This window comes from Fusarium redolens, assembly GCF_020744475.1.
Source record: "Fusarium redolens strain MPI-CAGE-AT-0023 chromosome Unknown BKA55scaffold_2, whole genome shotgun sequence".
NCBI lineage: Eukaryota > Fungi > Ascomycota > Sordariomycetes > Hypocreales > Nectriaceae > Fusarium > Fusarium redolens.
Genome location: NW_025763665.1, coordinates 289407 through 316397, shown reverse-complemented (window position 1 = coordinate 316397; position 26991 = coordinate 289407). Strand labels below are relative to the sequence as shown.

At 47.5% G+C, this 26991-nt stretch overlaps 10 protein-coding genes across 10 annotated transcripts, besides 3 other annotated features; 2 read left to right on the top strand and 8 right to left on the bottom strand.

The window, feature by feature from the left end:
* Positions 1–217: 217 nt before the first annotated feature.
* On the bottom strand, positions 218–1132 carry BKA55DRAFT_533585 (uncharacterized protein; the record flags this gene model as incomplete). Its single annotated transcript, XM_046189496.1, has 1 exon — positions 218–1132. The coding sequence occupies one exon, from the start codon at positions 1130–1132 to the stop codon at positions 218–220; it is 915 nt and encodes a 304-aa protein (XP_046054600.1).
* A 2749-nt stretch (positions 1133–3881) lies between these two features.
* On the bottom strand, positions 3882–4742 carry BKA55DRAFT_533584 (uncharacterized protein; the record flags this gene model as incomplete). Its single annotated transcript, XM_046189495.1, has 5 exons — positions 3882–4082; positions 4254–4382; positions 4438–4478; positions 4530–4580; positions 4631–4742. The coding sequence occupies 5 exons, from the start codon at positions 4740–4742 to the stop codon at positions 3882–3884; spliced, it is 534 nt and encodes a 177-aa protein (XP_046054599.1).
* A 1610-nt stretch (positions 4743–6352) lies between these two features.
* Positions 6353–8668, bottom strand: BKA55DRAFT_533583 (uncharacterized protein; the record flags this gene model as incomplete). Its single annotated transcript, XM_046189494.1, has 2 exons — positions 6353–7310; positions 7374–8668. The coding sequence occupies 2 exons, from the start codon at positions 8666–8668 to the stop codon at positions 6353–6355; spliced, it is 2253 nt and encodes a 750-aa protein (XP_046054598.1).
* A 1670-nt stretch (positions 8669–10338) lies between these two features.
* On the bottom strand, positions 10339–12647 carry BKA55DRAFT_711106 (uncharacterized protein; the record flags this gene model as incomplete). The annotated part of the gene is made up of 4 exons (XM_046200799.1): positions 10339–10892; positions 10959–12099; positions 12307–12522; positions 12585–12647. The coding sequence occupies 4 exons, from the start codon at positions 12645–12647 to the stop codon at positions 10339–10341; spliced, it is 1974 nt and encodes a 657-aa protein (XP_046054597.1).
* A 739-nt stretch (positions 12648–13386) lies between these two features.
* BKA55DRAFT_533581 (uncharacterized protein) lies at positions 13387–16357 on the bottom strand (the record flags this gene model as incomplete). Its single annotated transcript, XM_046189493.1, has 14 exons — positions 13387–13546; positions 13601–13636; positions 13686–13825; positions 13886–13926; positions 13975–14025; positions 14078–14215; positions 14269–14412; positions 14478–14885; positions 14968–15001; positions 15088–15389; positions 15443–15579; positions 15687–15887; positions 15940–16143; positions 16200–16357. 14 exons carry the CDS (start codon positions 16355–16357, stop codon positions 13387–13389), a joined length of 2154 nt encoding a protein of 717 aa, XP_046054596.1.
* Positions 16358–16806: 449 nt separating this feature from the next.
* Positions 16807–19390, bottom strand: BKA55DRAFT_553242 (ABC1 family-domain-containing protein). The gene has a single exon (XM_046191514.1). The coding sequence runs from the start codon at positions 19175–19177 to the stop codon at positions 16997–16999; it is 2181 nt and encodes a 726-aa protein (XP_046054595.1). The 5' UTR covers positions 19178–19390; the 3' UTR covers positions 16807–16996.
* Positions 19391–19799: 409 nt separating this feature from the next.
* On the bottom strand, positions 19800–21152 carry BKA55DRAFT_684054 (nuclear protein DGCR14; the record flags this gene model as incomplete). Its single annotated transcript, XM_046198584.1, has 1 exon — positions 19800–21152. The coding sequence occupies one exon, from the start codon at positions 21150–21152 to the stop codon at positions 19800–19802; it is 1353 nt and encodes a 450-aa protein (XP_046054594.1).
* A 683-nt stretch (positions 21153–21835) lies between these two features.
* BKA55DRAFT_151313 (Metallo-dependent phosphatase-like protein) lies at positions 21836–23973 on the top strand. Its single transcript, XM_046184945.1, has 7 exons — positions 21836–22263; positions 22322–22402; positions 22463–22898; positions 22949–23192; positions 23244–23605; positions 23656–23780; positions 23834–23973. Exons 1-7 carry the CDS (start codon positions 22132–22134, stop codon positions 23870–23872), a joined length of 1419 nt encoding a protein of 472 aa, XP_046054593.1. The 5' UTR covers positions 21836–22131; the 3' UTR covers positions 23873–23973.
* Positions 23974–24073: 100 nt separating this feature from the next.
* On the bottom strand, positions 24074–24514 carry BKA55DRAFT_533577 (uncharacterized protein; the record flags this gene model as incomplete). The annotated part of the gene is made up of 1 exon (XM_046189492.1): positions 24074–24514. The coding sequence occupies one exon, from the start codon at positions 24512–24514 to the stop codon at positions 24074–24076; it is 441 nt and encodes a 146-aa protein (XP_046054592.1).
* A 170-nt stretch (positions 24515–24684) lies between these two features.
* BKA55DRAFT_553233 (transcription elongation factor SPT4) lies at positions 24685–25346 on the top strand. The gene is made up of 3 exons (XM_046191513.1): positions 24685–24837; positions 24899–25152; positions 25205–25346. The coding sequence occupies exons 1-3, from the start codon at positions 24754–24756 to the stop codon at positions 25236–25238; spliced, it is 372 nt and encodes a 123-aa protein (XP_046054591.1). The 5' UTR covers positions 24685–24753; the 3' UTR covers positions 25239–25346.
* Positions 25347–25483: 137 nt separating this feature from the next.
* Positions 25484–26159: a sequence feature (Protein overlapping with rRNA (BKA55DRAFT_553232, KAH7266771.1) was converted to a misc_feature.).
* Positions 26160–26239: 80 nt separating this feature from the next.
* Positions 26240–26486: a sequence feature (Protein overlapping with rRNA (BKA55DRAFT_553232, KAH7266771.1) was converted to a misc_feature.).
* Positions 26487–26564: 78 nt separating this feature from the next.
* Positions 26565–26658: a sequence feature (Protein overlapping with rRNA (BKA55DRAFT_553232, KAH7266771.1) was converted to a misc_feature.).
* Positions 26659–26991: the final 333 nt, after the last annotated feature.

Here is a 26991-nt window from a genome sequence, read left to right as displayed (position 1 = left end):
GAACCTCCACCGCCACCGCCACTGCCACCAAACCGGTCGCCCCTTTTATATATCTGCTATCTTTATCGTCCACATTGAGCACGGCTTCGATATCAGCGTATGCGTCAGTATTCATAGATAGAATTGACATTCATCCCCAGTACCAAGACCCCAAAAGGCCTCGTCCAACAGACAGTTGCAAGTCGGTTACCACGTAGAGTTGAGACTGAAGAAGAGTTCACTTAATTTTAGTCTCCGGGTTTGAGAGGAAGCGATCGTCGATTTTATGATTATTGCGCAAGTAAATGCTCGTACTGTCGTCTGCTTCAAATACGGCAAACTCTCCATTCTTGATTGTGCCAAGAACTGCACTGGTGATCAAGGACAGAGAGTAGGCCCAGTCCATATAAACACCCAAGTTGAAGGAACCATAGTCAGAATCGCTGTTCCATCTCTCCAATTCTTCAACCTCGCTCGCAATGACCTCATCTGGGACATGAATTTTGATGTTGTAACCGTTGTCCCTCATTCGGTTCCCAATAACTTCAAGATGCTCCTTGAAGGCAGTTCGAGTGTCGAGTTTCAGGAAACGACGGCCACAAATCACCACATCATGTCTGTCATCCAAGCTATCAACAATGTTGACTTTTTTGAGCTGGCCCTTGTTGCGGGTCTCGGGGAAATTCTCAGATGGAAATGCCTGTACATCCACATATTTGATTGTTTTGTTGTCGAAGCGGATTGCCATCCGAGCCTTGTGGAGTTCATACTGCCCGTATTCATGGAATCTGGCTAGAACATCTCTGATGGGGAAGGGAAAAGGCTTGCCATCTGATGGGCCATGGAGGTTGAGAGCGGCTACACCATCAACGGGAGCTTTAACAGCTCTGGCGAAGAACTCTTTGCTGGAGTACCGCGACTTTTCGAGACTTATGCACCCAGTGGGATGAATGGGCCCAAGACGAGAGACATTCTGAGACTGAACGAAGAGCTTGTGGATGAAGGGTCCAAATGAAGGACAAGAAGACCAGCGCTTGACATCATCCTCCTGGGCAGCAATCAATGCATGTAGCATTTGGGGCGTGCCCCAGACCTTGCAAAAGGTGTCAAAATGGATCTCGGTGAGATCAAGGTCAATTTCGGAGTTCGACATGGTGATATTGAATGAAAGGTTTGTTGTGAGATGAAGTAAAGACCTGATGGGGTAATTGTTAGTTGGTGATCGTATATGTTGAGCATATGGCCGATGCTTACCTTAAGGAGTTCGAGAGCAGGGCTGACAGCCTCTTGTGAAGTGAAGAAGAGGATGAAAGGAAGAAAGGAAGAAGGAAAGTCAGAGGGAGAAAAAGGGGGTATTTATACTTGGGATGAAGGAGGCAGCTTGGCACAATATCAGTCTGATTCACTGTCAGAATAACTCACTGCCCGTATGATTCACTGTCAGTACTTCTCGTCACAACATTAGTTAAATCAGATACATAAAGCTGCCACATAAGGCACAAACCGCAGTGCTAAAGCACCTATAGGCGAAATATGGCTGATCACAGAACTTTTCACTCCCGAGAACTGGCTCTGGCTATCCTTTTCCTTGGATGGGCAAAAGTGAAGACTAAGCAGATGTGTTTAGTATGCATATCACTTAGGATCTACTGTGGTACCTCAATTCTAACCAAATTCTTATTTAAATCATAGTGGAAATTATGTTGAGAACAGATGTGATCTTGATATACCGAAGAAGATAGGATTGCTGCTGTAATCGTTGTTTTCCCACGCAGCTGTTCCTTTCCTCCGCTGGCGCTCTCTTCACTACCCCTGAGTTTCTGAGACATCAACTACTGTCCTCTCAGTGTCCTTTCGACAAACCATTGCTTCGGTAATTGTTATCCTGGTTCTAGGAAAGATGTAGATGCTACCCAGAGACATAAAAAGAAGGCTGATGAATAATTTGTGACAGTTACAATCTTCAGTCAGGCTTGATGCTTTTTGAGTTGTATTACTGTGGTAGTGAGTAAAGGCTCTAGCTCCCAACTCAAGTCCACAGTACAGATAGGGCGGAGGTACTCTGCAGATTGATCTGGACGTCCTGACGAAAACATGACACCTTGCAACGCAGAGGAGTAGTATGGAAAGTGATACACCCCGAAGGAATGCCCGATTTCTCGGTCGCTGATAATGAATTGTCGTCGTCGAAGGTCAATCTTGATGCTTTCTCACAAAACTGATAGATCCAGGGACGATGCAAGGCGTCAGGCAGGATTGGCGCGATATGTGAGAGCGCCCACTCTCCTATACCCCTATCGAGTTGAATAATTACATCAGAATTCAAGATTCAGTGGATATATATGTTGTATGCAGGCCCATGGTTAGCTAGTGTCGTGGTATAAGAGGCCCTGGAACAAACACAGTTTTATATAGGGTGGTTCCTATATGGTCCTGTATCAGTCAATGACTGATAACACTTTTCTTGAAGGGCTGGCTTCGTGGTCTTCGTCTCCCGTCACATACTTTAGTCGCTTCTCCAACCAAGTTTCATCTGCAGCAAACTGAGGAACATGGGGCCTGATAATATGTTTCACAGCTCTTCCCTACCCAGGAGACTGTGATTTATTATATAGTCGGCGGTTCCTTTTTTTTTGTGGACCAGGCAGAAGGAGCTGTCCTCATCACTAACAAGAAGTGCGCTGATACATCAGTTCGGTCGAGACTGATCATACCTGGTCCTGAGCCTTGGAAGCAGTACAGGTCAGATATCGAATATTGGTAAGGGGTTCATGGACATACCTTAGAATAGGACTTGCTGCACTCAGTACACGACCATCTTATGTATAGTAGAGTTATACGTTAGATATATAGGAACTGGATCAGACATGCATTCTTATGCTATATTGAGAAAATCCATTTCCTCCAAGCTGTGCACGCTCGAGAGACTCCAGTAGCTGTGAGAGAAAGCCTACTTTGTAGAAGTGGGCAGATGGGTCATTTAATATATTGTTGACCCAACCTGACACTGAATTGCTGGTGTAGGGCTCATCTAAAAAGTCAGAAAACGACTTTTGTATTAGTGTGATTCAACGGAGTTCCAGAGAGACTCACGACCTTGAGAAGTACATCGAGGCCCGGCTAATTGCTTGAGTTTCTGCTCTGACGATATGACGATCTAGTCTTTTAGCTCTTAATATATTTTTCCACTTTAGATCGAGATATCTGAAGAGCAAAGTACTAAGTGGTCCTTAACTGCCATACTGACAGGGGATGTGTGGCTTAGAAGAGGAGACTTCAAGATGGAAATTAGCATCGTATTTATACCCGTATCTGAGATGTTTGTATCTTATAATTTCATGTTTTACCTTGGTTTGTTCTTGTTCCTTCATTTGCTAGGCACTGAGACGATTTCATGTTGACTTGTTGACAAATTCGGTCCGTCCCCAGCTGCCTATCTCTTAAGGGCAACACCAAAAATCTTATGCGTTGGCAAATTAAGATAAACAATCACCGGAGAAGCAGACGTAAAGCTAGGTAGACAGATCCTAAGCTCATGTTTTCATAATTGTTATCTTCATTACTCATTCTCCTTACTCCCCTAGACCGGTACCTCATTCATACGCTTTCTACGACGGATCTCATCGTAAGATGTAGCATCACCATCAAGCCTAGGGCTAAGAAGTGTAAGCTTAGGCTTGAATTATATAAGTCCATAATACTAAGTATACCGTTTTCCAGCATTTCTTGAGTCCGAGGGTCGGGGAATTTAACCACGAGACCTGAAGTTAGTTCTTGTAGTTTAAGTACTAACAAAAAACTGATTGCTAAAGTGCAATGGACACGCTTGAGCTTTGTTCTTTTCTATTCTTATGGCTGACTATACAGCCATGTTTGTCTCAAACACAAAACAAGAGTTTACTCTATTTGGAGGCACTTGCGGCCTTCTTCTTCTCCAGAGCCTTTTCCAGAGCCTCAACCCGCTTATCAATCTTCTGGAAGGACCAGCTTTGCCACGGCGAGGGATACACCAGTGGTCGAAGATCAAATCTGTGATCATCTGGAGAGTAGTTCTCGACATGAACTGCTGGTGTCGCCACAGCTTGTTTGTGACGGTTGATGTACTAGAAGAGTTAGTCGAGGAGCAAATCAGACGCTGAGCAATACGTGTGCTATGAGTTTAGAAGTTTGTGGCAGCTTTGTGACAAGCCAGGTGAAGGAAAAGAAGAAACAAAATGGGGGTCATGATGGAAGGTTAAAACGAAAGGACAAAGGAAGGAAAATTGTTGACATACGTGGAATCCATGGAATCTCTTCACTTTAGTGGCAACGTCTCGCGGGCTCATCTTGCCCTCACCACCCCATTCGTCAAGAAGTCGAAGGAACATTCCATATGGCCCGAGTTTGCTCTCCTTTCGGAGTCGCTGTGAAGATTGTCAGTCTGGTTGCAGCAAAGTTCACTGCATTTGCGTCACTTACACCAAAGCGAGAGAGCTCGTCGTATGTCATACCCATATCAGCTAAATTTGCTTGTTAGCACGTTTCTGTTTTGACGTTGAAAGATTGCCCACCTTCGTCACTTTGCACGTAGTCTTCAGTGATAGGTTCAAGCTCGGCCGTGGCTACATCATCGTCACAGGCATCGGCATTGCTATTCGACGAGCGAGCGCACAGTTGTATGGAGGAAAGCAAACGCAGGGGTGCGACGAATAAATGTCTGAGCCCGGGGATGATGACTTTTGACTAGTCATGGAATGGCTGGAAAGACGGGGATTCTGAAGCATGATGGAGATTATGATCTAAGACAGAAAGGGGATGATGATTACGGCATAAGGTTTCATTCTTATTGTTCATCCTTAAACTCGTCTCATGAGTTGTGAAGTTGTCAAGATATGTACGAGTGAATGAACATCATTTGCAAGGGTTTGCAGACCATGCAAGACAACGCTGCGAATCCGAGTCACTCAAGAACCCTAAACCAGGCATAAAATACGTGGGAAAGGCAAGTCATGATAACTTGCCCCTATGTTTCATCACGTTCTGTCTCGGAAAGAGAGCAGGGTACAGGATTTAGAGACAGTGAACAATTACAACTTTTTATATGCACAACACTCTCAAATCAGCCATCTTGGACCTTGACGAACTCGATCCGAATGCTTGTCCAGTGGTCTTTCACGATGAGAATCCACCGATATGAACACCATTGCCAAGCCTTCACGATACATACGACCATACCTACTAGAAAATACGGGATCCTGTCCTCTCTCCCTTAGTCAAGCTAGTAAGAAGCGGATTAGTAGTTAGGTCGGTAATGACTAGTAAATCCCCGCTGTTGTATATTTTTATCTATTTTTTGCCTCCAGAAAGGCAGGTAGTTGTTGGCTGATTTCATTGTGTCTTTTTGTTGTTGGCTGAGTTGAGTGGGTGACCGGGTTTGGATGGCGAAGTCAGAGAAAGGAAATCCTGAGGCTTCGGTGGCCCCTGTTAATAAACCTAGTCTTATGTTCGGGGCTAGGCTTAGTATAAGCTAATAAGAGATCAAGACATAATCATTGAGGTTGTACCCATCTAAGGATGGTCTTGCCTTGTGTTTAGATGAGAAAGCACATATATTAGTCCAACACATCCTCGGTCATCTCGACTATCCCACTTGTCAGGCCATAGTAGTTGCCTTAATAAATTAAAAACTTCCCTTCCCTCCGCTATTTTGAATTCCGTCTCACCATTCCAGAACTTCTCCATCGCTACATGTATCCTTCTGCTGCTTTCCTCATCTGGCGAGATCAGATCAATACCTTTCTTGAGAAGAAGCTTGGCGATTGGCTCATGCTCGTTGTCGCATGCCATATAGAAGCCTGTATGGCCATCCTCATCCATGATGCCAATAGCTGCGCCTCTACCAAGAAGCAACTGAACGATCTCTTCGTACCCTGCTGCGCAAGCCTCATGCAAAGCTGGTTTGCCGTTCTCGTCCTGGGCATCAGTAGCTGCGCCTCTATCGAGAATTAAACGGACGAGCAATTCTTTCCTCTAACGGCATGACTCTTGCAAAGCTGTTTTTCCATTGTTGTCCTGTATATGCACAGCTGCGCCTTTGTCGAGCACTAACCGGGCGAGCGATCCTGTCCCCCAAATGCGTGCCAATTGCAAAGCTGTACGGCCATCCGAGTATAGGATGCAAAACTGCCCTGCCATATCTATCCCCTGTGTCAAGAACTTCTTTGTCGATTATCACATAAAAATAACTTCCCTTCTTTTCTCGCTAATCCTTCCGAGCGCAAGATGTAAAGCTGTGTCCCTAGATCTATCCTGTATACCGACAGCTGCACATCTGTGTAATAAGTAGACGATTGATTCCGGGGCTGCTATATGCAAGATCATAATCAATGGTGTCCTATGGATTGATTTCAGCGCCTTGATTCAAAAGTAGCTGAATGATATTTTTATGACCGGACTTGGTAGCCTCAAATAGTGCTTTACTCATATCAATGTCTGCATCATGCTGCAGTAATAACTCAACAATCCTTCTGTGCACTTTACGAGATGCCATCCTAAGCGCTGCTGTTGCGTCTCTCGCGAAGGTAAGGGATGTGTCGTCGGCTACCTCAATGAGCCTCGTAGTAATACCTTCGAGCCCTAGTACCACACTGGCGCATAAAGGAGTTGGAATAGAAAAAGAATCATGGTATGGCCACAAAATGCATGCTTTGGCCCAAGATTCGAAAGAATCATCGTCGCTGCTGAAAAGTTGGAAGACTTGCTCTTCAAGGCGATGGCGGTTGGTAGTCGTGTCGACGCGACGAAAATGGTCCGGCCAATTTCGGGCTGCATATGTTGTTAGAGGTGCTTTACGAGGATCTGATATCGGTACCGTCAGATCTAAAAAGAAAGAGAGGCAAATGCTAGTCATCAGCGTATTGGCATCCTGTGGCTTGATACTGATGGCTGTTGCATCACTATCCTGGAGGATACGGTCTGACTCCAAGTACTCCCGGACAGAGAAATGAGCGAGTCGTGCCGTTTTGTTGTCTGAGATATAAACAAAGCCGGGACAGGCTTCATGTATAGCGTTGACGTCTTCAAGCTTACGCTTTGCGTTGAATCTAGGGTTATCCTCTGGATGAAAGGCAACTGCAACGGCGAGCTCTTCCACCGTAAGTGGCCGCTCAGCACAACAGAGTAAGGCCAGTATTTGTCTAGCATACTCTCGGTAGTCATGGGGAATTCTACTGAGCATGCGAGCATACGTTTCGTCGAGTGTTGGTGGCAACGATTCCAGCCGCTTTTCAAGGAGGTCTTCGCTTCGTGGGCAGCTGGCTAGTTCCTTGAACTGGCATTCAACCCAACGAAAGCTGGTATAGAATAGTTTAGCATATTGACTGACAGTGGTATAAGGTTATGACTGGTTGACTTACACGCCTTGAGCACCCTTTGTCAATGCCTCCTCGATTTGCTTATGGTATGCCTCCCACTTGCGAAGGCGTCGGTTTTCCTTTAGGTGCTGGGATATGAAACTCTCAATATCTCGATCAACTGACTCATTCTTCATCCCAATCACTTCCTCGGGTTTCGCCTCTAGACTCTCTGTAATGTCAGGCTCATCTCTGCTCGACACAACAAGGTGCAGTTCAGGTTCTGGCAAAGCGCGTAGTTCAGTTATGATGCCGAGCGCTGTCTCGCGATGCGTATCTTTTGGACTTTCATCCAAAGCGTCTGTGACGATATAAACGTCATTGAAACCTTGAATTAACTGACGAAGGCAGTATAAAAGAGCTTTTCGAGGGGGGGCAGCAGTAGGGTATTCGTCGTGGAGTCGGGAGAGAACGCTGTGATTGCCATTGGCTTGGCTCGATAGTTGCAGTATCAAGGTCCGCAGCATTGCATAAGCATCTTGTTTGCTTTGATCATTGAAAGTGAAGTAAAAATAGGCGATGCCGATATGTGGGTTGCCTCTACGGTATACCAGAGCAGCTCTGATGGCTGTAGAGCAGAGAACAGATTTTCCACATCCTGCAAAGCCAACCAGCCAGAGGAATGAATGAGGCGTTTCAAGCCAGGAAGTAAAAGCAGAGCCTTTGATGAGCCAGTTTCCTGTGTTGGGGTGCTTCTTTTCTGCAGCTTCATTGAAGTCGATAGAGGCATCTGGAGCTTTAAGCCAGGCGATGAGAGTCTGTGAAACTTGGCTAGCTCGTGTTAGATGCAGAAGGGCCTTGGTGTCCCCGAGGTCGCTCAGGATTTGATCAGTATCATCCCTCTCAAGCACTTTTAGAGCAAAAGATAGATCTTTGGTGAGCGTATCTATATTCTCATCCAGTTTCTGCAGTGTGCTCCGTCGTAGGGGGTATACGAGGCGTCGGCCAGCTGTCCGTAACTCGAAATGCGCTCCTGCGTGTTTAGTTGAACGGAACCTGTCTAGTTCACTCTCGAGCTCCTTGATGAGTTCTTTGACATCTTCTATATAGTCGCGTATGATGCCGAGATCTAGGTCTTGGTTGGCAGGCGAGGCGGGCTGCGTATCAAAGATTCGTTTATCGAGGGTCTGTTTATGGAGGGCCTGAAGCACCTTGAGAAGCCGTCCAAGCCTGTGTGTTGTGAATAGTAGGTCGGAGCTCTTGTCACGAAAGCCATCATAATAGTCGATCTTTATGAGCCACCTCAATCGGTGTGATTGTATCGGCAGATCGTCCTGGCTTGGAAACAAGCACTTCATCAATCAACATACCCATCAGAATCTTGGTCGGTCCTCGCACAGGCCTAGTCTCGATATGCTTTCAAAATCTGGTCTGAGGAGTGTCAGTGAAGGATCTGTGTCACACGAGCATTGACATACAATTTGTGAACTTCAGGCGATGAGCCATTCCCGACATATAGGTCATGAACAGAGGTTCTCTGACGAAAACATGTGAAATCAATCTTTCAACTCGGTATGCCCTTTCTTTTTTCGATTCATCGCTTGTCACAGGAAAGCTGTGACCCTCTATGGCTTGGTCGACGATGCTAGCAATGTCAACGTCATCTCTCTTCGTTCCTTTGCCAGCTCAAGCAAACATCTGCAGCATTCCAAATTGGCATTGACCTATTCATGAGCTGGTCACATGTTTATCTATGCAGGCTGAGAACCCGCCAGGAATCGTGTTACTGCTCGTCCGTTCCAATGGTTGCATGACCGAGCGAGCGTTCTGCGTTCTGATTACTTCGGTTCTGGGTGCAACTGAAGAGCTTGGGCTTTCTCGAGTTAAGTTTGTCGAGCTCCTGCCTTTGAATTCCAAACTGCTCTTTGTCTTCTCTATCTCACAAGCTTCTTCATAGAACTTTCTGCTGTTGCAATCTCATGTAAAGTCATGCATACAAGAAAAGATGGTTATTTAATATCTCTCTGTTCTGCATCTTTTGATCGAGTCGAGTCTTGACGCCTGGTAGCAGTATTATACTTCTACTACATTACATCCGTACCAGGCTCTACTCAGCCCGGTCACTAGTACATTTTTTATATGGTCGAACTCTTCTGTAGCTATAATAGTAACTTATAGATACTCTGCTCACTAACCAAGTAGCCTACCGAGATCGACAAATAGTAAGTTATGGTAAAGGGATATGATAAGAAACCCTGTTTCAATATGCTCTTGTATTAGTTACTCTATACACCATGCCTATGTCATTCAGACTAATTAAAAACCAGCAGTCAAGTATAAATAGCCAGCCCTGCCAAAACAAAAGAAATCTCTTCATACACAACCCTGAACTCCCATAAAAAGAAAAACAACGTCCGTGTCATACAACACGCTGATCCATTAATCCTTCTGATGCTTACCACACAGCTTGAGGCGTTTGGATTCTGTCTTGTTCGCCTCCAAAGCCTGTAGCCGACTCTATCTTCGCTTCTTGACATTCCCATCCGGAAGAAAGTCTTGGGAAACACGATAATCGTCTCCATCGATTGTCTCTGGCCTCCAGGTCTTGCCACGCTTCTTGACAGGCTTACACAGCCAATCAAGCGCCTTACAGAGCAGCCGGGTCTGCAAACAATCAACAAGCGCCTCGTGGTTTCCGCCCACTAGCTTATTCCCAGGGAACATCATCGGGGGAAAATGTCAAGTTTTAGAGGAAATTGTTTCCTCGGCTCTAGCTTCGGGAGATGCGGACGGAAGAGCTGCACAAGGGGAATGCAGTTGTCGTCGCTGGGCAGAAGATTCTTGTATCCACCCTTTTCCAGGAAGCCCCTTACCAGTTGCAAGTCCTTACAGCTCAAGGCCCAAACCAAGATAAGCGAGTCAGGCGTAATACCTGACTTCTGGATTTTTTCCGCGATCTCACGAACTCCTAATCTTGACAAGTTCCGCTTGGCCGAATAGACCTTTGCCTCATGTCCCTCGCTTGTTTTCAGGAGCCTCTTCGAGTAGAGGGATCTCTGGAGAAGTCAATATGTCTAATACCTTGCGAGTGTTCAACAAGAGTGTTGATAAGCACGTCTCCAGAGTCGAAATCGATGAAGGAGAACTCCATTAGCTGCTGACCAGCTATGGTGTATTCTGTATCTAGGATGAGCGGTTTGATGTCTGGTTGGTTCCCTTTTCTGATCTCTTCGAGTCGTTGCTTGACTCGTTCGTAAGATGGCTGAGCACTCCATCTCTTATGCAATGTGCGCCCAAAGATTTCTCTTAGCAAGTCCATGTCAACGTTTCGCTTGCTAGACGACTGAAACGTCCGCAATATAATGGATTCTCTCTTCTCAGCAGAACATACTGCGCATGTGGTATCGAGCACAATATCCTTGGATCCATTCTCGCGCCTCGTCTGTCTTAAACGAGCTGTGTCAAAATCGATAGTCGCACCGAACGGGCATGGTTTTGTGACAATGTATTGTGTGTTGATACCAGGCCCAAGACACGTACGTCCTCTTGCATGTAAATAGACTTTTTGGTGCTTGTGGTTCTCTGTTGCATCAAGGGTTAGTTGCTTGACTTGAATGAAACGAGCGGTATCGGACAAGCATCACTTACCCCAGAATTGCGTATTCTGGGCCAACATTTCGCCGCGCTGCTTCTGTGAAAAATACTCGCTGGAGTTCTCTTGTAGTAATCCCAAGTCGTAATCTTGTTCGAATGAGGTAGAGCTCTCTTCCATCAAATCGAGTTCATTGTCCTCTTCCATCAGGTCGAGGCCATCGCCTTCTGTGTTCTCGACATCTGGATCGGTAGTCATCGTGGGGTGCACTCCGTTATCTTTGCCACGGTTGAAAGATTCAAAAGAAGCCAGCGAATTGACTTCGTAAATAGCTTCATAGAGCGGAGAACTCTTGAACGGTCGCGGTTCTCCGCGTTCATACGACGGCTCCGAATTAGCAGGGACATGTTCAAGTCTTGCGTGGTTTTCCCAATGATCTTTCAGCTTGCTCGGCTTCATTACATGTCCCATCGCGGCCGTGCGGCAGTCTGGGGCATTACACATGTAAAAGACTCCGACTGAGTTGTGCACTTGCCTTTCCGCGTGTTTCAACGCTTCATGGCAGGTTTTGAACCTTCGCTCGCACCATGAATAGGGGCAGGGAAACGGGTGTGTATGAAGTTCCCCATGCCTTCCTCTCGATTTAACGTCGTAGAACGTCTCGCTGCAATACTGGCACACAACACTTTTGTTGTGATCTCTGTTTGACAGATGTCTTTGTGCCTCATCAAACGTAGGAAACATCATTGAGCATTTGTCTCCCTCGGGAGCGGGGCAGGGATACAAGTTGCTCATTCCATGACTCTTTCCATGCTTCCTTGCATCTACTGGTGCAGAGAAGTCCTCATCACAAGCTTTGGAAGGGCATGGGTATCGATGCCCCTTGTGCGCCTTCATGGAGTGTTTGTCCGCGCCGGTCTGGTCCGTATAGGTCTTTGGGCAGTTTAGTTCCTCCTTCAAAGGACATGGGAACATTCCGTCATCCTCTGCGTCTTCAGATCCATGTTTCTGCTTGGCGTGACGTTCTGCCAAGCACTTGCGGCGAAACGTTTCTTCACAGCCCAACTCCTGTTTTTTCGGACATGGAAAGACCTTGCGCTGATTATCATGCTTCTCCCTAGCATGTAACTTAGCATCCCCCTCTCGGCTAAAGTCTGCATCGCATCCTAGATCTTTTTTTCTCGGACATGGATATCGCTGGTCAGGGTTTTCATGTTTTTTGATGTGTAATTGTAGGGCAGCTGTGCTTCCGAAGGGTTGCTTGCACCCCGGCTATGGGCACTGGTATGACCTTCCTCGATGAACACAAGCAACATGTTCCCTTAACCCATTATGCGATATACATTTCGAATCGCAATCGTTTGAGATGGGACAGGGTATCGGGCCTGTCTTGTGCTTGCGCACCATGTCGAGATGTTCAACAGTAGCTGTCACTGTCAGAAAAGTTTCTTGACAAACGGCTGTTCCAGAACCCTGGGAATAGTGGCAAAGATATCGCCCTTCTTCATTTCGATGGACCGGGTCTGCATTATGGAATATTATCAGATGGGTCGAGGCCTCCGCTTGTGTCTGGAACGTCTCATCGCAATCGCGGAACGACCCATACTGGCACGGAAATATCTATAAGAGAGCCAAAAGGTTAGTATCATCGATATCTTGGTCAAAACAGCAGATTTACGTACTTTTGACTCCATACTCAAAAGGGATGGAAAAGCTCGTACGGCGAGTTCAGGGGCTTCGACCATGCCGCAGATGGTTCGGTTCCAAACCGATTCAGGTTTCCTTATTCGCACTTAGGAACATAAAACGAAGATCAAAAGATGATAGGAAGACGAGGATTTCAGAGAAAAGTGCGAGTGCCGCAGATAAGTACAATTATTTTATGAGCGGTGCTACGATGCATGAGGGAGCAGTTACATGCAACTGTTGGTAGCTGCCGGCAGCGGCCAGCCTTCGTCTGCCACCGGTTTCAGTCCGCTTTGACATTAATACCTATCTAAACACATAGAGCTATTGCTTTTGACAATGTGTATATGTTAAATACACCCTGTAACCTGCAAAGGAAAGTAAGACAAGCAAGCTGTAGACTTGGGTACAAACAAAAAGCGTTTCTCTTTGTTAAGTGAGTACCATGATTTCAGAGCTGGGTGAATGTACTTAGGCTGGTCCGAGTGTTTGTATAATATCTCGCTTTGAATCCGAAGTATTCGCGATGCAGTTTCCACGGACAGACTGCGAGTACTATACAGTGAAGGTATTCCCAGATGGGGGTTTCAATCTACGATGACTCGCTTTGGTGTTGGGGGGCAACTCTCCAATCGGGGACTATCAAGTGTGCCCCCAGATCGATGTCTCTCATCAAATCGAAATCTAAAATCTCGTACGTTACTGCTGAATATCCTGCAGTTGGTATTTCATACACATGCACAAAAAGAAATCTCGTACAGCTGTTCAATTAACTCCCAAGGTTTTAATCTATATTCTCTATTGCAAACCGCCTTCAGCCTTCTTCTGCTTCTTCTCTAAAGCCTTCTCAATAGCCTCCACCCGCTTGTCAATCTTTTGGAACGACCAGCCTTGGAAGGCAGGTGGGTAGAACAAAGGGCGAAGGTCAAATCTGTGGTCGTCGGGCGAGTAATCTTCCCTGGGTAAAAGTCAACATCTTCAACACAATACAAGATTCAAGAGGCCCGCTTACACATGAACAGCTGGTGTTGCCACAGCTTGTTTGTGGCTACATCTTGTTAGTAAAAAAACCATTTCTCAATAGGAATATTGCTTACCGGTTAATGTAATGGAAATGGTAGAAACGCTTCACCTTGGTGGCGATTTCTCGTGGGCTCAGTTTGCCCTCTCCGCCCCATTCTTCGACAAGTCGTAGGAACATGCCGTAAGGTCCTAACTTACTCTCCTTACGTAGTCGCTGCAACAAGGTGTCAGTTTCATCGCAATGCTGGCTTTGGTCCGTAGCTGGTTCACTTACTCCAAAACGAGATAGTTCGTCATAGGTCATGCCCATATCAACTGCGGTTACGTCAATAAGTTAACTTACAACAGGAGATGATCACTTACTCTCGTCTGACTGAACATAGTTTTCGGTGATAGGCTCTAGCTCAGCCGTGGCTATGTTGGTGTTAGTCGTCTCGTGACCCAACCAGCGTGATAGATTTCGTACGTGTAGCATGAATAAACTCTTCCAAAATCGGCATGTCGAAGTTCTTGGCCGCCCATGAAATGAAACTCTTGAGATCCCTTTTGCTAACAGCACCCAGAGGGTTCAAGTCCGCACTACTACAATCGTACTTTGTGAGGTCTGGAAGATATCGTTAGTCAACATCGCAGTACCCTTCTTTAAGGCACACTCACATCCTCGGAGACATTCGTCAACATTGCTGGATCCTAGAACAAGCAGGCTTCCTCCTCCTGGTCGCTGCCGAACTGTTGGTAGCATCTGAGCGTAGTAATAGGCGATGACCATGCGGCTGCGTGCCTGGATATTCTGAAGGGCCACTGCAAGAGTTAGTATATCACTTAAAAGGGGTTTAGCATACATTGTGTGGAGTAAAAGAACGTACAGTTTTCAGTCGCTGATCCACCATGAACCTTGAATTTAGGCTCGAATCCCGTGCCTTGAGTGAGCAAGTTCTTGGTAGCGTGGAAGGTATCGTCAATGTTCATGTCAGTGTGGTAACTACCGATACGCTCGGCAAGGTCCTTGGCGCGCTGTCGAGTCTCCTTGCTGCTCTGCTTCTCCATCCCCATATAAACAGTGTGGAAGATCTGGTTGCAGAAATCCTCAGGGGTTTCAGGCAGCTTATCCGAAAATACAGCAATTCGCTTGACGTCGGCAATCACGTCCTCGTTGCCAGCCTTGATCGCCTCAACGACAAGTCGGCACATGCTAAACACGATAGTTGCTGTCGCGCAGGAGTCAATACCTCCAGAGAGAGGTACCAAGTAACCGGACGCCCTGCTCCGCCGTACTTCAACCTATAGTTAGCATTGTGTCGGCTGCGCCAAGTGCCAACTTCTGTGTGCCACAGGATGTATCATTGGGGAACTTACGGTAATCCCAAAGCCAGCACGCGGGTCCAAGTGCCTACAAAACTTGACGTTAGCACTAGTCATCTCTATCGAACTGTCTCTTGACAGAGACAAGTCTCAAACTCTGTGAAAGACACATACGATTTCTTCCTCGGGAAGATGATACCTGGCGGCCATAGGCTTTGTTGGAGCCTTGAGAAAATCAAGATCGAGATCATCATTAGAGAGGCTGAAATCAACCTCGATTCTCTCGTACACAGGCGCTTGCGTAGCCTGGAAGTTTCGAGAAGGCGCGAAGCGATACGCACGAACGGCCTGGAGATCCACGGTTGCGGTCACAACTTCGACATCTTCCAAGCTGAATTGAGAGCCCTGAGCCACGATGTCTCCGTTGACCATAATGAGTGATGAGCCATCGTAGAGTAGCCTATCTCCATCGGAACCTAAGTGAATCGAGTCAGATAAAGCTCGGCGCGATGGTATTGGGGTAAATCACCAGATTGATTAGCGTACAGATAAACTCCACCGCTCTTCCTAGTTGCTTCAGAAATCAGAGCAATGCGCTGATCTAGTTTTCTCAGTGTGTGGTGAGAGCCAGATGAGTTGGTGAAGATTTCCGCGCCGTTGAGGGCCCTGAATGATAGTCAGCAATGGTACAACACAACCATACCAAACCGCTGGAGTTGAGCGCTCCATCGTATAGATTAGGTAGCTTCCGGTTTGAAACAGAGAAAACGTACATATTAATATGCGGCGCCTGAGGAGTAAAGAGTTCCTCGCACGTCTCGGCGGCGACAGTTGTGTCATTGAGTGACATGATAACATCACCAATAGGAACCTGGCGAACACCCTGGTGCTTCTGCAGAGCAGGCGGAAGGTTGTACTGCTCGACATATCTTGGCCTATTCCAGGGAGTGAAGAATCGGTTCTCTCTGAAGTTTCTGTCAAGTAGAGTTAGTACATGGGATCTCTGAGAATGACAACCATACACACCCATCGTTCGCAAGGTAGATCTTGGGACGAAGGCACAACAGCTTTCCATCCAGCAGAAGAGCCCGGCAATTATATCGACAGCCCCTGTGCATGATAGGAAGGCCAACGTCAATGAGAATACCATGGAGCTCAGTGTCAGTCAAGATCTCGGACAGTGACTCCAAGGAATGATCGTAGACATCGGCCTCGAGGAAATGGTCAAGACTGTTGACTTTTGTCAGCATATTCTCTCTGTAAATATAACAACATGGGTTCTGTACCAGCCATAGCCAGTTATCTCGAGCTCCGGACCCGTTCTTAGAGTAGCTCCGGCTTCCTTGGCCTTGATGATACTCTTGCGGATTCTCCCCAGGTTGCCCTCCCAATCCAAAACCCATTGGTTGAGAGAACACGTGGCCAAAGTGATGAGATTCGCCATCTTGAAGAGATGATGCTTTTGAGGTAGCACCGATCTGTCGATATCCAATTGACGCTGTGAAAAGATCTCGAGGTTGATGACTGAGAAGAGATCGAGGTGGGGTGAGTCTTAGGTATGCGCGGGGTAGTCTAGGAGCTTGCGATAGCGGCAGACACGACACGCTCACTGCACTTTATGAGTCGTTTACTTTCAAGCTTTTTTAGCATTACAGGGTTGCCTCTTTGGCTTTTTAGAACAAAGTTACTGAAACTTGTATTGACTCATGACAAGCTTTTTAGTCCAGCATGTGCATTGTAGCTAATCTGATTACATTATGCTTCAATCAATCCTATGATGCAAGTGTCTCATAATGACTTTCTCATGCCCCACCAGATCTTAACCATAACAATCACCAACAAGCTGTACAATAGTCTCACTTTAGCACATGGACCATTTGAATGTACTCATGAGTTCATTATCATTTCATTTATTTCGAGGCTCGGCCTTTCCCTGATTGAGCCTTAATGTGAAAGTAGAGATACATGAGCGATCTTATAAACGCCTGCTTTTCTATTCTACACCCCTCGACCGTTTTATCATCTAAATAATGTTACACATGAGATTATATAGTACATGATTACATTTGACTCTCCATCACTCTCACCTACTATATCCCCCCTTGGCAAGCGCCTCCTCAAACATAGACTTGCAGGGAACCTTGCTACCCAATTTGGCACACAGGAGGAACGCACCGCTAAGCTTTCGGTGCAGGCTATATGTCTCTTCTGGTGGAGGTGCAAGTCGCTCGTGAAGCATGACAGGGATGAGAGCCTTGACACGCTCTGTGATGGTCTGGTCTTTAAAGTCATAAATATCGGGTGCGCTGGCAAGGAAAGGCTCTGCAAGTGTAAGGACAGACTTTGTATGTGCCTCAACCATGGTGCGACTCTCATGGCCGGTCAGGTAACCTAAGCTCTCTGACAACTCCTTGACAGCGGCCTTGTCCGATCGAGAAGCCGCAGCGAGAAGCTGCACATATTGTGTGACGAACTCGTCAGGATATTCGCGAGAAGCACCAAAATCGAGCAACTCGAGTTTGTTGACATCTGCGTTGTAGAGAAAGTTTGTCCAGTTTGGATCTGTCTGCATAAAACGGAACTCGGTGATCTCACGGAGACAGAGGCGAAGGATCTGTGTACCGATCCAGTCACGTTGCTCCTGGGTAAAAGAGGTGATGCGAGTCACGCCGATACCATCCATGAAGTCCATGGTCAGGACTTGCTTACCCGATGCCTCGGGATAAACATTCGGCACCATAAAAACATCCTTCTCGCTTGAACCGAGAAGCTCCCTGTAGCGTTGTGCACACTGAAGCTCACGTTCATAGTCACATTCCCAGCCAAGCTCCAATCGCGCATTGTCGATGGTTTTGTTCAGGTATAGACCTCGGGGGAGTAGCTTGGTAGCGGTGAGGAGAATGCTCAGGTTGTCGAGGTCCGAGTTGATCGAGTCAGCGACCCCAGGGAATTGAATCTTGACAGCGACTCGCTTGCCGTTTTTTAATGTAGCCTTGTGAACCTGCCCGATAGAAGCAGCAGCGATAGGCTTCTCTTCGAAATCGCTGAACAGCTCTCTCCACTCAGGGCCAAGGTTTGCTACCAATACGCGATCACGCTGCCAGGCAGGCATGTAATCAGCGCGATCCTGAACACGCTGGAGAACCTGTTGGATGGGGGCAGGTAGCATCTTGGTGTCCTGGAAACTCATCATCTGGCCAAGCTTTAAAGCAGCACCACGCATGCGCGAGAGCTTCGCAACCAGGCGTTCCATGTTCTTCTCGCTTAGAAGTACAGATCCCTCACCACCACCGCCAAAGGCTCGGCTGAAGCCTTCGGTCATGGCGCCTCCCAACATACCTGCTGCAAGACCACTGTAGTTCCAAATTCGGCTAATACGGGATGAGGGGACCTTGGACTCTCGTAGAGCATAGGGAGTCTCTGAGGGTGTTGCTGACTCCCCAGCAATCTCTCTTGCAGCTTGAATGACATCCTCGTCGATCTTTTTGTCGGCTGTAGGGGCTACCGGAGTGGCCTTTTCTGGTTCAGGCACGGTGATTTCCTCCGTCGGCTTCTGCTCTAGAGGCTTCTCCTCCAACGGCTTCTCTTGCACAAACTTCTCGGCCACGGATTCCCTTTCAACTGGCTCTACATGTTCTACGGGTTCCGCAGGTTTGGCCACAGGTTCTTGAGGTTTTATAGGCTCACCTTCATAGCTCTCCTCGGGGGGTGGAGGGGGCGGAGGCCAGTCTCGCATAGGATGTGGCTTCACAGGGCCTCCAACTCCGGGGCGTGCAGGCGGCGCTCCAGGTCGACCTTGCTTCCGTAAAGAGTCGAGAACTTTGGAACCTCTCGCAGTATGAAAGATATTGACGTCGATTCCAGGTGGTAGATCAAGGTCATCCTCTTTCGCCGGCTCCGACGTAGACTGTTGCTGTGGGCTCGGTCTGAGGTTGGGCATCGGGCTACTGAAGGGCGCTCTCTCGGTTCTCGTAACTTTCGGTGGGAAATTTTGTTTCGGTGTTTCGATTATAGGTTCCGTCTCTCGTGCTGCCGGCGCAGCTTGCTCGTATACGACCTCATCACTCGTCCCCGTAGCATTCTGTGCTTTCTCCCCCGTCGGTGAGCTCCTTTGAGCATTTCGCTTTCTCAATGCCGCAGCAACACTCGAAGTTCGGCTGTAGGTGTCGATCTGGCGACCTCGAAGCGCGATATGCTTGGCGGCGACACCTCGAGAGGCATTGAGCACTGCGGCAAGGTCGATTGCGAAGTCGACGAACCTCATCGGGCGTATACGGCCTCCTCGGACCAGAAGCACATTGAATGGAGGTGATTGATATTGTCTGGCTTGCTGGGCGTCGGCTGCCAGCTCGGTTTGGTGGGTTGGTGGTTCCAAGGTTCAACAAAAAAAGTCCATGATCTAATCGATGGGTCATGCAACTAAGGGGGTTCGTTGTAAATGGCCTCATCTGGGAGATCCTCAGGGAGTAAGAAAACTTCTGGCCTTCAATTAGGGTGCCAAAAATGACTACCTGTTCTAAAGGACCACTAAATTAGCCTAAACTTACCTAAGTCTTTTTGTCTCTTAGGACATAGGTCTGAAGTTTTATTGCCTCCCCTAGCAGATGTAGGAACTAGACAAACTATTCGATCAAAAATTAGAGGAATGCTTATTTGCATTCTAAAACCGATTTGCTTTATCCTGTAAATAATCCAGAGTTTTTGCGCTTCTCTTTTGAGCCGCGGCAGGTATCAAAGTAAAGTTATGTAGCGCCAACACAACACCATGCCATAAAAAACATGAGGGCAGTAACAAGTCATATCGTAAACAAGAATTACACTTTAGAAGACATATAGGAAGTGCGAGAAGCCCCGGATCCTGTCACCGCGGCACCTCAATCCAGCCGTTACTTCTTTCCAGATGTTGAGCCAGGTCTCTTCACTGATCTCAAGAGTGATCCTCTTGGGGTCATAGGTTTAGAATTTCCAAATGAGCTCCCACTCGATCCTGGCCCAGGTGTGCCAATCTTACTCCAGAGTCTCTGTGCCGCTGGTGTGAGTCCTCCATTGACCCGAGGACTACTTGGAAACTTTGGAACCGGCGTCTTGTCAACTCTCCCTGTGAGTCCATTCCTTGAGGATTCCTTCTTTGACTGAGATATCCTCTCCACCATGCGTTCGTGTAGACTTTCTCTGTCACGCTGCTCTTGTAGGCGAAAGGGGTTTGGTGCCGCATCTCCCGGACCTAGGTTGATAATAGGAGCAGGGAGGATTGGCTCGTCTTCATCATCCTCATCGTCCACAAAAGCATACCCATTAACTCTTGGTGTATCGCCTCCGCTAATGATACTAGAGTCTCGGTCGTCTTTCCGAGGCTTGCCGGCGATGGCGTCCCGCACCGCTGACATGGTTGGAGATGGCGGCCTTGGTGTGATGCGCGGTTGTGGCATTCTCGTGTTCTCGTAGACTATTGACTTTGGAGCCATCCTTGAAGATTCTTCAGCCTTCTGAGAAACAGTGAGGACGCCATCCTCTACTCCGTCAGGTCTGAACATCAAGTTGTTTCGAGGATTGGCAATCCAGGAATCTGGACGAGCTGGACGGTCATCTTTGTCCTTTATGGCAAGCAAATCCTTCTTGAATCCGTCATCAATGAGGCTTCGGGTTTGGCTCAGTCGATCCTCAACCTCCTTCTGTTTGATCATTTGCTTTGATGGTAGTTTGTTACCACGCCAAAGCCAGGCGTACTTGTCGGCCTTTTTCTGATTCTGTTTGTCAACAAGCTTGTAAAAGCTTTCATTATCCTCGCTCGTGTAAGTATCTTGAAATTTTGTTAGGCTCATGTTGGCTCCTAGCCGTGGTTGCGGGTCCGGAACATTAGAGGTAACTGAAGCTGGCGTATCACCTCCATATGCTGAAGGTGTCCGGTCACCAGCAGTGAAGGAATTTGGTTGTGATGAGAGAGGTGCACTTCGGCGTCCAGGTGTCATAACATGTTGCAGTCTTCGGCCTGCACTTGAGATCCAGGCGGAATCCTTTGACTCAAGCGCATCCAGATATTCTTGCTGTATCTCAGTTTGTAGAAGTCCTGGGAAGAAGTCCCGGGCGATAATTTGTGATAGTGTTTCTGTGTAGGTATCTTCGTCAAGTACCTTCTTGGGTCGTTTTATCTTTTTAGCTTGAGGAGGCGGGGGCATCAAGTCTGTGTCTGTCCGCTTGCGTACCAGCGCATTTGAGGCCCCTGACCCTGATGAGTCCATGATGGGCCAACCCTGGGCGCAAGGCGCGCACCAGCCGTGGGAAGTTCACTATCAGTGCCGCGTCGTGTTGTCGAGTTGCGAGATGCCGCTGGGCGTGTTTCAAATATCAAGAGTTGAGTCTTTTAGATATGAGTTTGATTTGTGTCTGTTGATTGTGACAGCTTTGTCTGAGGTTCCAACAATGAAGAAGTGGGGCCGAGATCTTGATATGCAACTAACCGATCTCCGATTCGGCCAAGGCAGCCCAAGTATTTCTGTGCATAATATCTAGGTACCATTCTTACCTAAGGTAACTTTTTGAATAACTTCTGGAAACCTCAGGTTAACTCCCTAGAGTAAGCCGTGTATTACTCGAAGCTTTAGGAGTACCATAATAGTCTGGTGATCAAAAGTAGGAAAACTTCGGCTTGGATTGCAGAAACGTAGCACAATAATAAGAGACGATCTATTCCCTTTCGCATCCGAGGCTAGGCTCCAATGCAGCAACACACACATTGGTGTTGGTGGCGATTGATAAAGATTCCCCAACTTTAGGCGCGTGGTCACGCTAGACATTGCTGATTTGCGCCCAGCTGCGATCGCTTACAGGGGCATTCTAACCTATCACAAAGGTTGAAAGCCCTGAAGCCTTGCCCGTTAAGCCCGCCCCGCCAGGCGTTCTAGGTTCGTCTTCATGACGCCGGCAGCGGGGAGAAACTCCACCGAAAAGCCGCCCTCCATCAACGTCCAAAACTTCTTTCCACTTCCTCACATTGTGGAACCAAGCCTTTTTGGCAGATTGTCTCGCTTCTTTGGCATTCCACAAGCTTATTTCTGAATCCTTCCTTTCATAATCCACTTCTTCTATCTTTGCGACTGACTTCAGCGGTTGTAGCTGCGCTCGGCGCAAAACAAACAACAGAACCCCTCCCCCTCCTCTACCTTCGGTCTCTTTCTGTGCAGCCTACTTCTTCGCCGAATAAAACGCTGACTTCGCAAAATGGCTGTCGAACTCAAGAATAAGGGCAACAAGGCCTTTCAATCGGGAGATTATCCCAGTGCCGTAGACTTTTACACCCAGGCTATTCAACTCAACGACAAGGAGCCTACATTCTTCACCAACCGAGCTCAAGTGCGTCACTACCACTATAATATCTTCACCCAGAACCTTTCCTGACTTTGTACTCCAGGCATACATCAAAACTGAAGCCTACGGTTACGCCATTGCCGACGCTACAAAGGCCATTGAGCTCAACCCTAAACTTGTCAAGGTTCGCACAAGACCTCAGACGAACCGGACGAAGAGGCGTTGAAATGTTAACGTTTGTTAGGCGTACTACCGACGAGGACTGGCCAAGACTGCGATCCTCCGACCCAAGGACGCCATTGACGACTTCAAGACATGTGTGTCTCTCGACCCCAACAACAAAGATGCCCGACTCAAGCTGGAAGAGTGCAAAAAGATCGTCCGTCAGCTAGCCTTCTTTGCGGCGATCGAGGTCGGCGATGAGCCTTCTGCGGCTGAGGGTCTCGATCTGGACTCCATGGTTGTTGAGCCAGGATATGATGGTGTGCGATTAGGCGACGAGATGACACAAGAGTTCATCGACGATATGATGGAACGTTTCAAGACGGGCAAGAAGATCCACCGGAAATACGTCTACCAGATCATTATTGCGGTCAAGAAGCTCGTATACGACGAACCCACCATGGTTGAGGTCGAGATTCCTAGCGACGTGAAGCTCACTGTCTGTGGTGACACTCACGGTAAGAAAACTTGTCGGTCATGGGTTTGCCAAGCTAATTCACCACTTCAGGTCAATACTTCGATCTTATGGAGCTGTTCCGCCGTAACGGAACCCCCGACGAGAAGCACTGGTATCTGTTCAACGGTGATTTCGTGGATCGAGGTTCTTGGTCTACTGAGATCGCGCTGCTCCTCCATGCTTACAAGTGGCTGCGACCTAACCAGTTCTTCTTGAACCGTGGTAACCACGAAACGGATGACATGAACCGTGTCTACGGTTTCGAGGGCGAGTGCAAGGCCAAGTATAACGAGCGGTAAGTTTCGTGAACCATGTATCCATATGACGGTACTAATTAGGTATGAAGGGTCTTCAAGCTGTTCTCTGAGAGCTTTTCTGCTCTTGCTCTGGCCACTCTCATTGGCAAGAAGTACCTTGTCCTTCACGGAGGTCTTTTCTCTGATGACAGCGTCACTCTTGACGATATCCGAAAACTCAACCGACACAACCAGCGACAGCCCGGTCAAGCTGGTTTGATGATGGAGATGCTCTGGACCGACCCCCAGGAGGAGAACGGCCGAGGACCCAGCAAGCGTGGCGTCGGTATGCAGTTCGGTCCCGACATCACCAAGAAGTTCTGTGAGAAGAACGGCCTTGAGGCTGTTATTCGAAGTCACGAGGTTCGCATGGACGGTTATGAGGTGCAGCACGATGGCCGCTGTATTACCGGTAAGTTATTATGGGTATCTTTGTTGAACTTTTGCTGACCTTTCCTCTAGTCTTCTCTGCCCCTCGATACTGTGACTCAACAGAAAACAGGGGTGCCTACATCAACATTGGCCCCGACTACAAACTCCAGTACGAGCAATTTGATGCTGTGCCTCATCCCGACATCAAGCCTATGGTGAGTGGCCCTCGTTACCCAACTCGTAACTCCCAATACTGATCAACTGCTAGGCATATGCGCAAAGCTCTCTCATGTCTTCTCTGATGTAGAAAAAACGGAGAGCCTTTAGAAAGCGACACTGGCGGCGATTTCACAATGTATTCAGGTCCTGGGCGTCTGGAAACGGTGCATTTGCAGGGTAGGCCGATGGGCGATGTACATGCATACATTTATACCCCCATCTACGGATAGATGAGATGACAAAATGAGGTTCCAGTTGAATGATGATAAATATGACAAAATGCCACTCTTCAAGCATTCCATAGTCGATCTTGTCCGTCCGCTCCAGCCATGGCGCCTAGCCATTCTGAGCATTGTCGTAGTTGTAGGCTTACTTGCTCGCCATTGTCGTTTGTGCCTTTCCATGCTGTGATGGCTGCTGCAAAAGAGCCGAGGTCTGGTCTTGGAAGACGGACCCAGGCATGACTGTTTTCAACTTTGAGAATATCGATAGAAATTGCCGTTCCTGTTATTCCTAGGAATTGACGGAGGGCAGCTGTGCAGTAGCTCTTTAGCGAAAGATTGTCAAATGTGACAGATGATGAACTGCTGGGAGCATCTGTAATAAGCTGGAGGTGTGCATATGAGAATGGCGGTTCCTTGATTGTGCATGTAAGAAGGTCGTGAGACTTTTCGAGATCCTTCTGTTGAAATATTGTCTTTTGGCTTCCTTGGCTTGAGTTTTGAGTCATTTTGAATCGAATAGAAATAACAAGATGGTTCTTTGATGGTAAAGTTGATCTATCTTCAATCCAAGATTGAAGTTTGAGTGGATATCGCAGTTATTGCATACACTGCTTAAATGCATGACAGCTCTTCATCGCCGCCTTTGTCACGAACTTATTCTACATTTCAACAACCACTCTCCACGACCAAGATCTTTCGCCGAAACAAAAACACTATCGACGGTATCTCCCACGAAACGCGAACCATGTCGTCTTCCAACTACGTCTCTACCGGCCAAGCGCGCTACCTACGAGCATGCATGGTCTGCTCTATTGTCATGACCTACGCCGTACGTCTTCTCTATCGCGAAAGACAAGCACGAGCCCGAGACTAACACACTGCGATTCTAGCGCTTCCGCGACGAAGGCTGCCCAAACTGCGAAGAATTCCTACATCTTCAGCACTCTCAAGACCAGATTGAGAGCTGCACCTCCCAAGTCTTCGAGGGAGTTATCACCCTCGCAAACCCGACCAAATCATGGATCGCAAAGTACCAGCGCCTCGACAGCTACGTTCCTGGCATGTACGCCATCAAAGTGTCAGGCCAACTCCCCGATGAAATTCGATCGACGCTGGAAGACGAGTATAGAATACAGTACATTCCGTAAGTCGAACTTGGACACTGGTGGGATGGACTGAACTGACTGGGTTTACAGACGTGACGGCACAGAGGCGGAGAACGATGCTTAGAAGCTATGCATTTAACTGGCTTGGAATAATTTCTTCTACTGTTTCTGGCGAAACTGGCGTTAGAGGGACTGGCATAGCAGTACAGTTTATGAAATCGTGTATGACCATTTAAAAAGTGTCGTTGTGGTATCTATGATAATAAAGCAAACGCCCTATCCATTTCTTGCGCTTAATACAATTGTACCCTTGCCATTTGTTGTAATTCTTGTAACCCGGTCCATGCTGTGAAATGATTCCTAATACCCTCAGTTGTTTCTCTGCTTCTTACCAGAGCCCATACCAAAGCTGAAACCAGCAGACTCTCTTGATCGTTTCTTCTCCATCTCCTCCTTCATTATACGTTCAGCCTCGCTCATTTTCTTTGGCTGTTCAATCTTGAGTGGTTTCTTCGATCCTGAAGAGAGGGCGTTCTTCTTGGCCTGGGCGAAAACGTTCTTGGTCTGAGGCTTTCCGCCAAGCTTCATTGAGATGCCTCCAAATCCACTGGGCTTGGCTGGCGCAGCTTCCGGCTCATTCCCTTTGTCCGTAGTTGTGTCTGCTGTCTTTGAAGATGCTGCTTCGGGGGCTGTTGGGTCTGGCGCGGGACTCTCTGATGACTTCGTTTCAGAAGCAGCTGGCTTCGCTCCAAATGAGAGCTTGATTTTCTCGCCTTCTTGTCGCTTTAGCTCTCGAGCTTCATTGTCCTCTTCTTTCTCCTCTTCTCGGCCACCGGCGGTGGCTTGCGCTCGCTTAATCTGCTCTCGAATCATTCGCTGTTCTAACTCCTCGTTGCCTTGATCCTGGGCCTCTTTGCGTCTTAATGCTTCCTGTCGTCTAAGAGCTTCTGGAGACCGGTCTATCCACGCTATGTGAATTCCCTTATCATTCTCCTCGACGCGGCAAATTCCCTCGCGGCCAAGATGTTTCGCGAATTCAGTCAAGCTGGAGCATATTAGTACATGTTGACAGCAGGACGGTAGCCATGGAAGTTGGAATCCGCTAAGGACTGTGGGCTAGCTCACCTTGCAAAAGCCGTGCTGTTCATATGTATATGTTCCTTATTGCGTATGTACTCTTGATAAAAATGGTTGATATGGACCGGCTTTTCACCGTGACCGGTCCTGAGAAGCTGAATAAAATCTGTCTGGAACTGTCGAGTGTAATTTTTTATGTGCGCCTTAGGATCTTCACCAACAATGAGCATTTGCCGAACGTGAGATTCAGACATGGTGTGCTGTTTGAATCCGTTGGCATCTCTGCATTGCTTTTCTGTGAAACAGTTAGTATTTGTTGTGAGAATAAGATGAGTGAAAACCACGATGATGAGACAGCGCAGCGTTTACTTACCGCAGACTTGACAGTACCATCTCAAACGCTGGAGACCCTTGGCCTTCATACGGTTTGCGACATATTTCGTTGATCCGACCTCGGCTTTTGGCATTTTGGCGATGTTGTTTGAAGAAGGAAGTTTCTCATGTAAAGAGCGGGTGGATAGGACGTTAAGAGTGTGGGGCCGCCTAGAAATAGGTGGGGCCGCCCGTGAATCAGATCATGCAAGCTTATTGGTGCAGCGCACTGCCTTATGCTCGCTGAGTATCAGTAAAACCATATCGATATCTTCACTCTCTGCGAGATAGGTATGCTAGGGGAGGTAAGAAACTCAAGACCTCGATCCTAAGCGACAAAAAGAATTAGGCAAGGTTATGATAACTTTAGGTGGCTACGTACTAAGTAATTTAGGATGCGAAGTTTGTTTTACTTGCTGCCCATATTC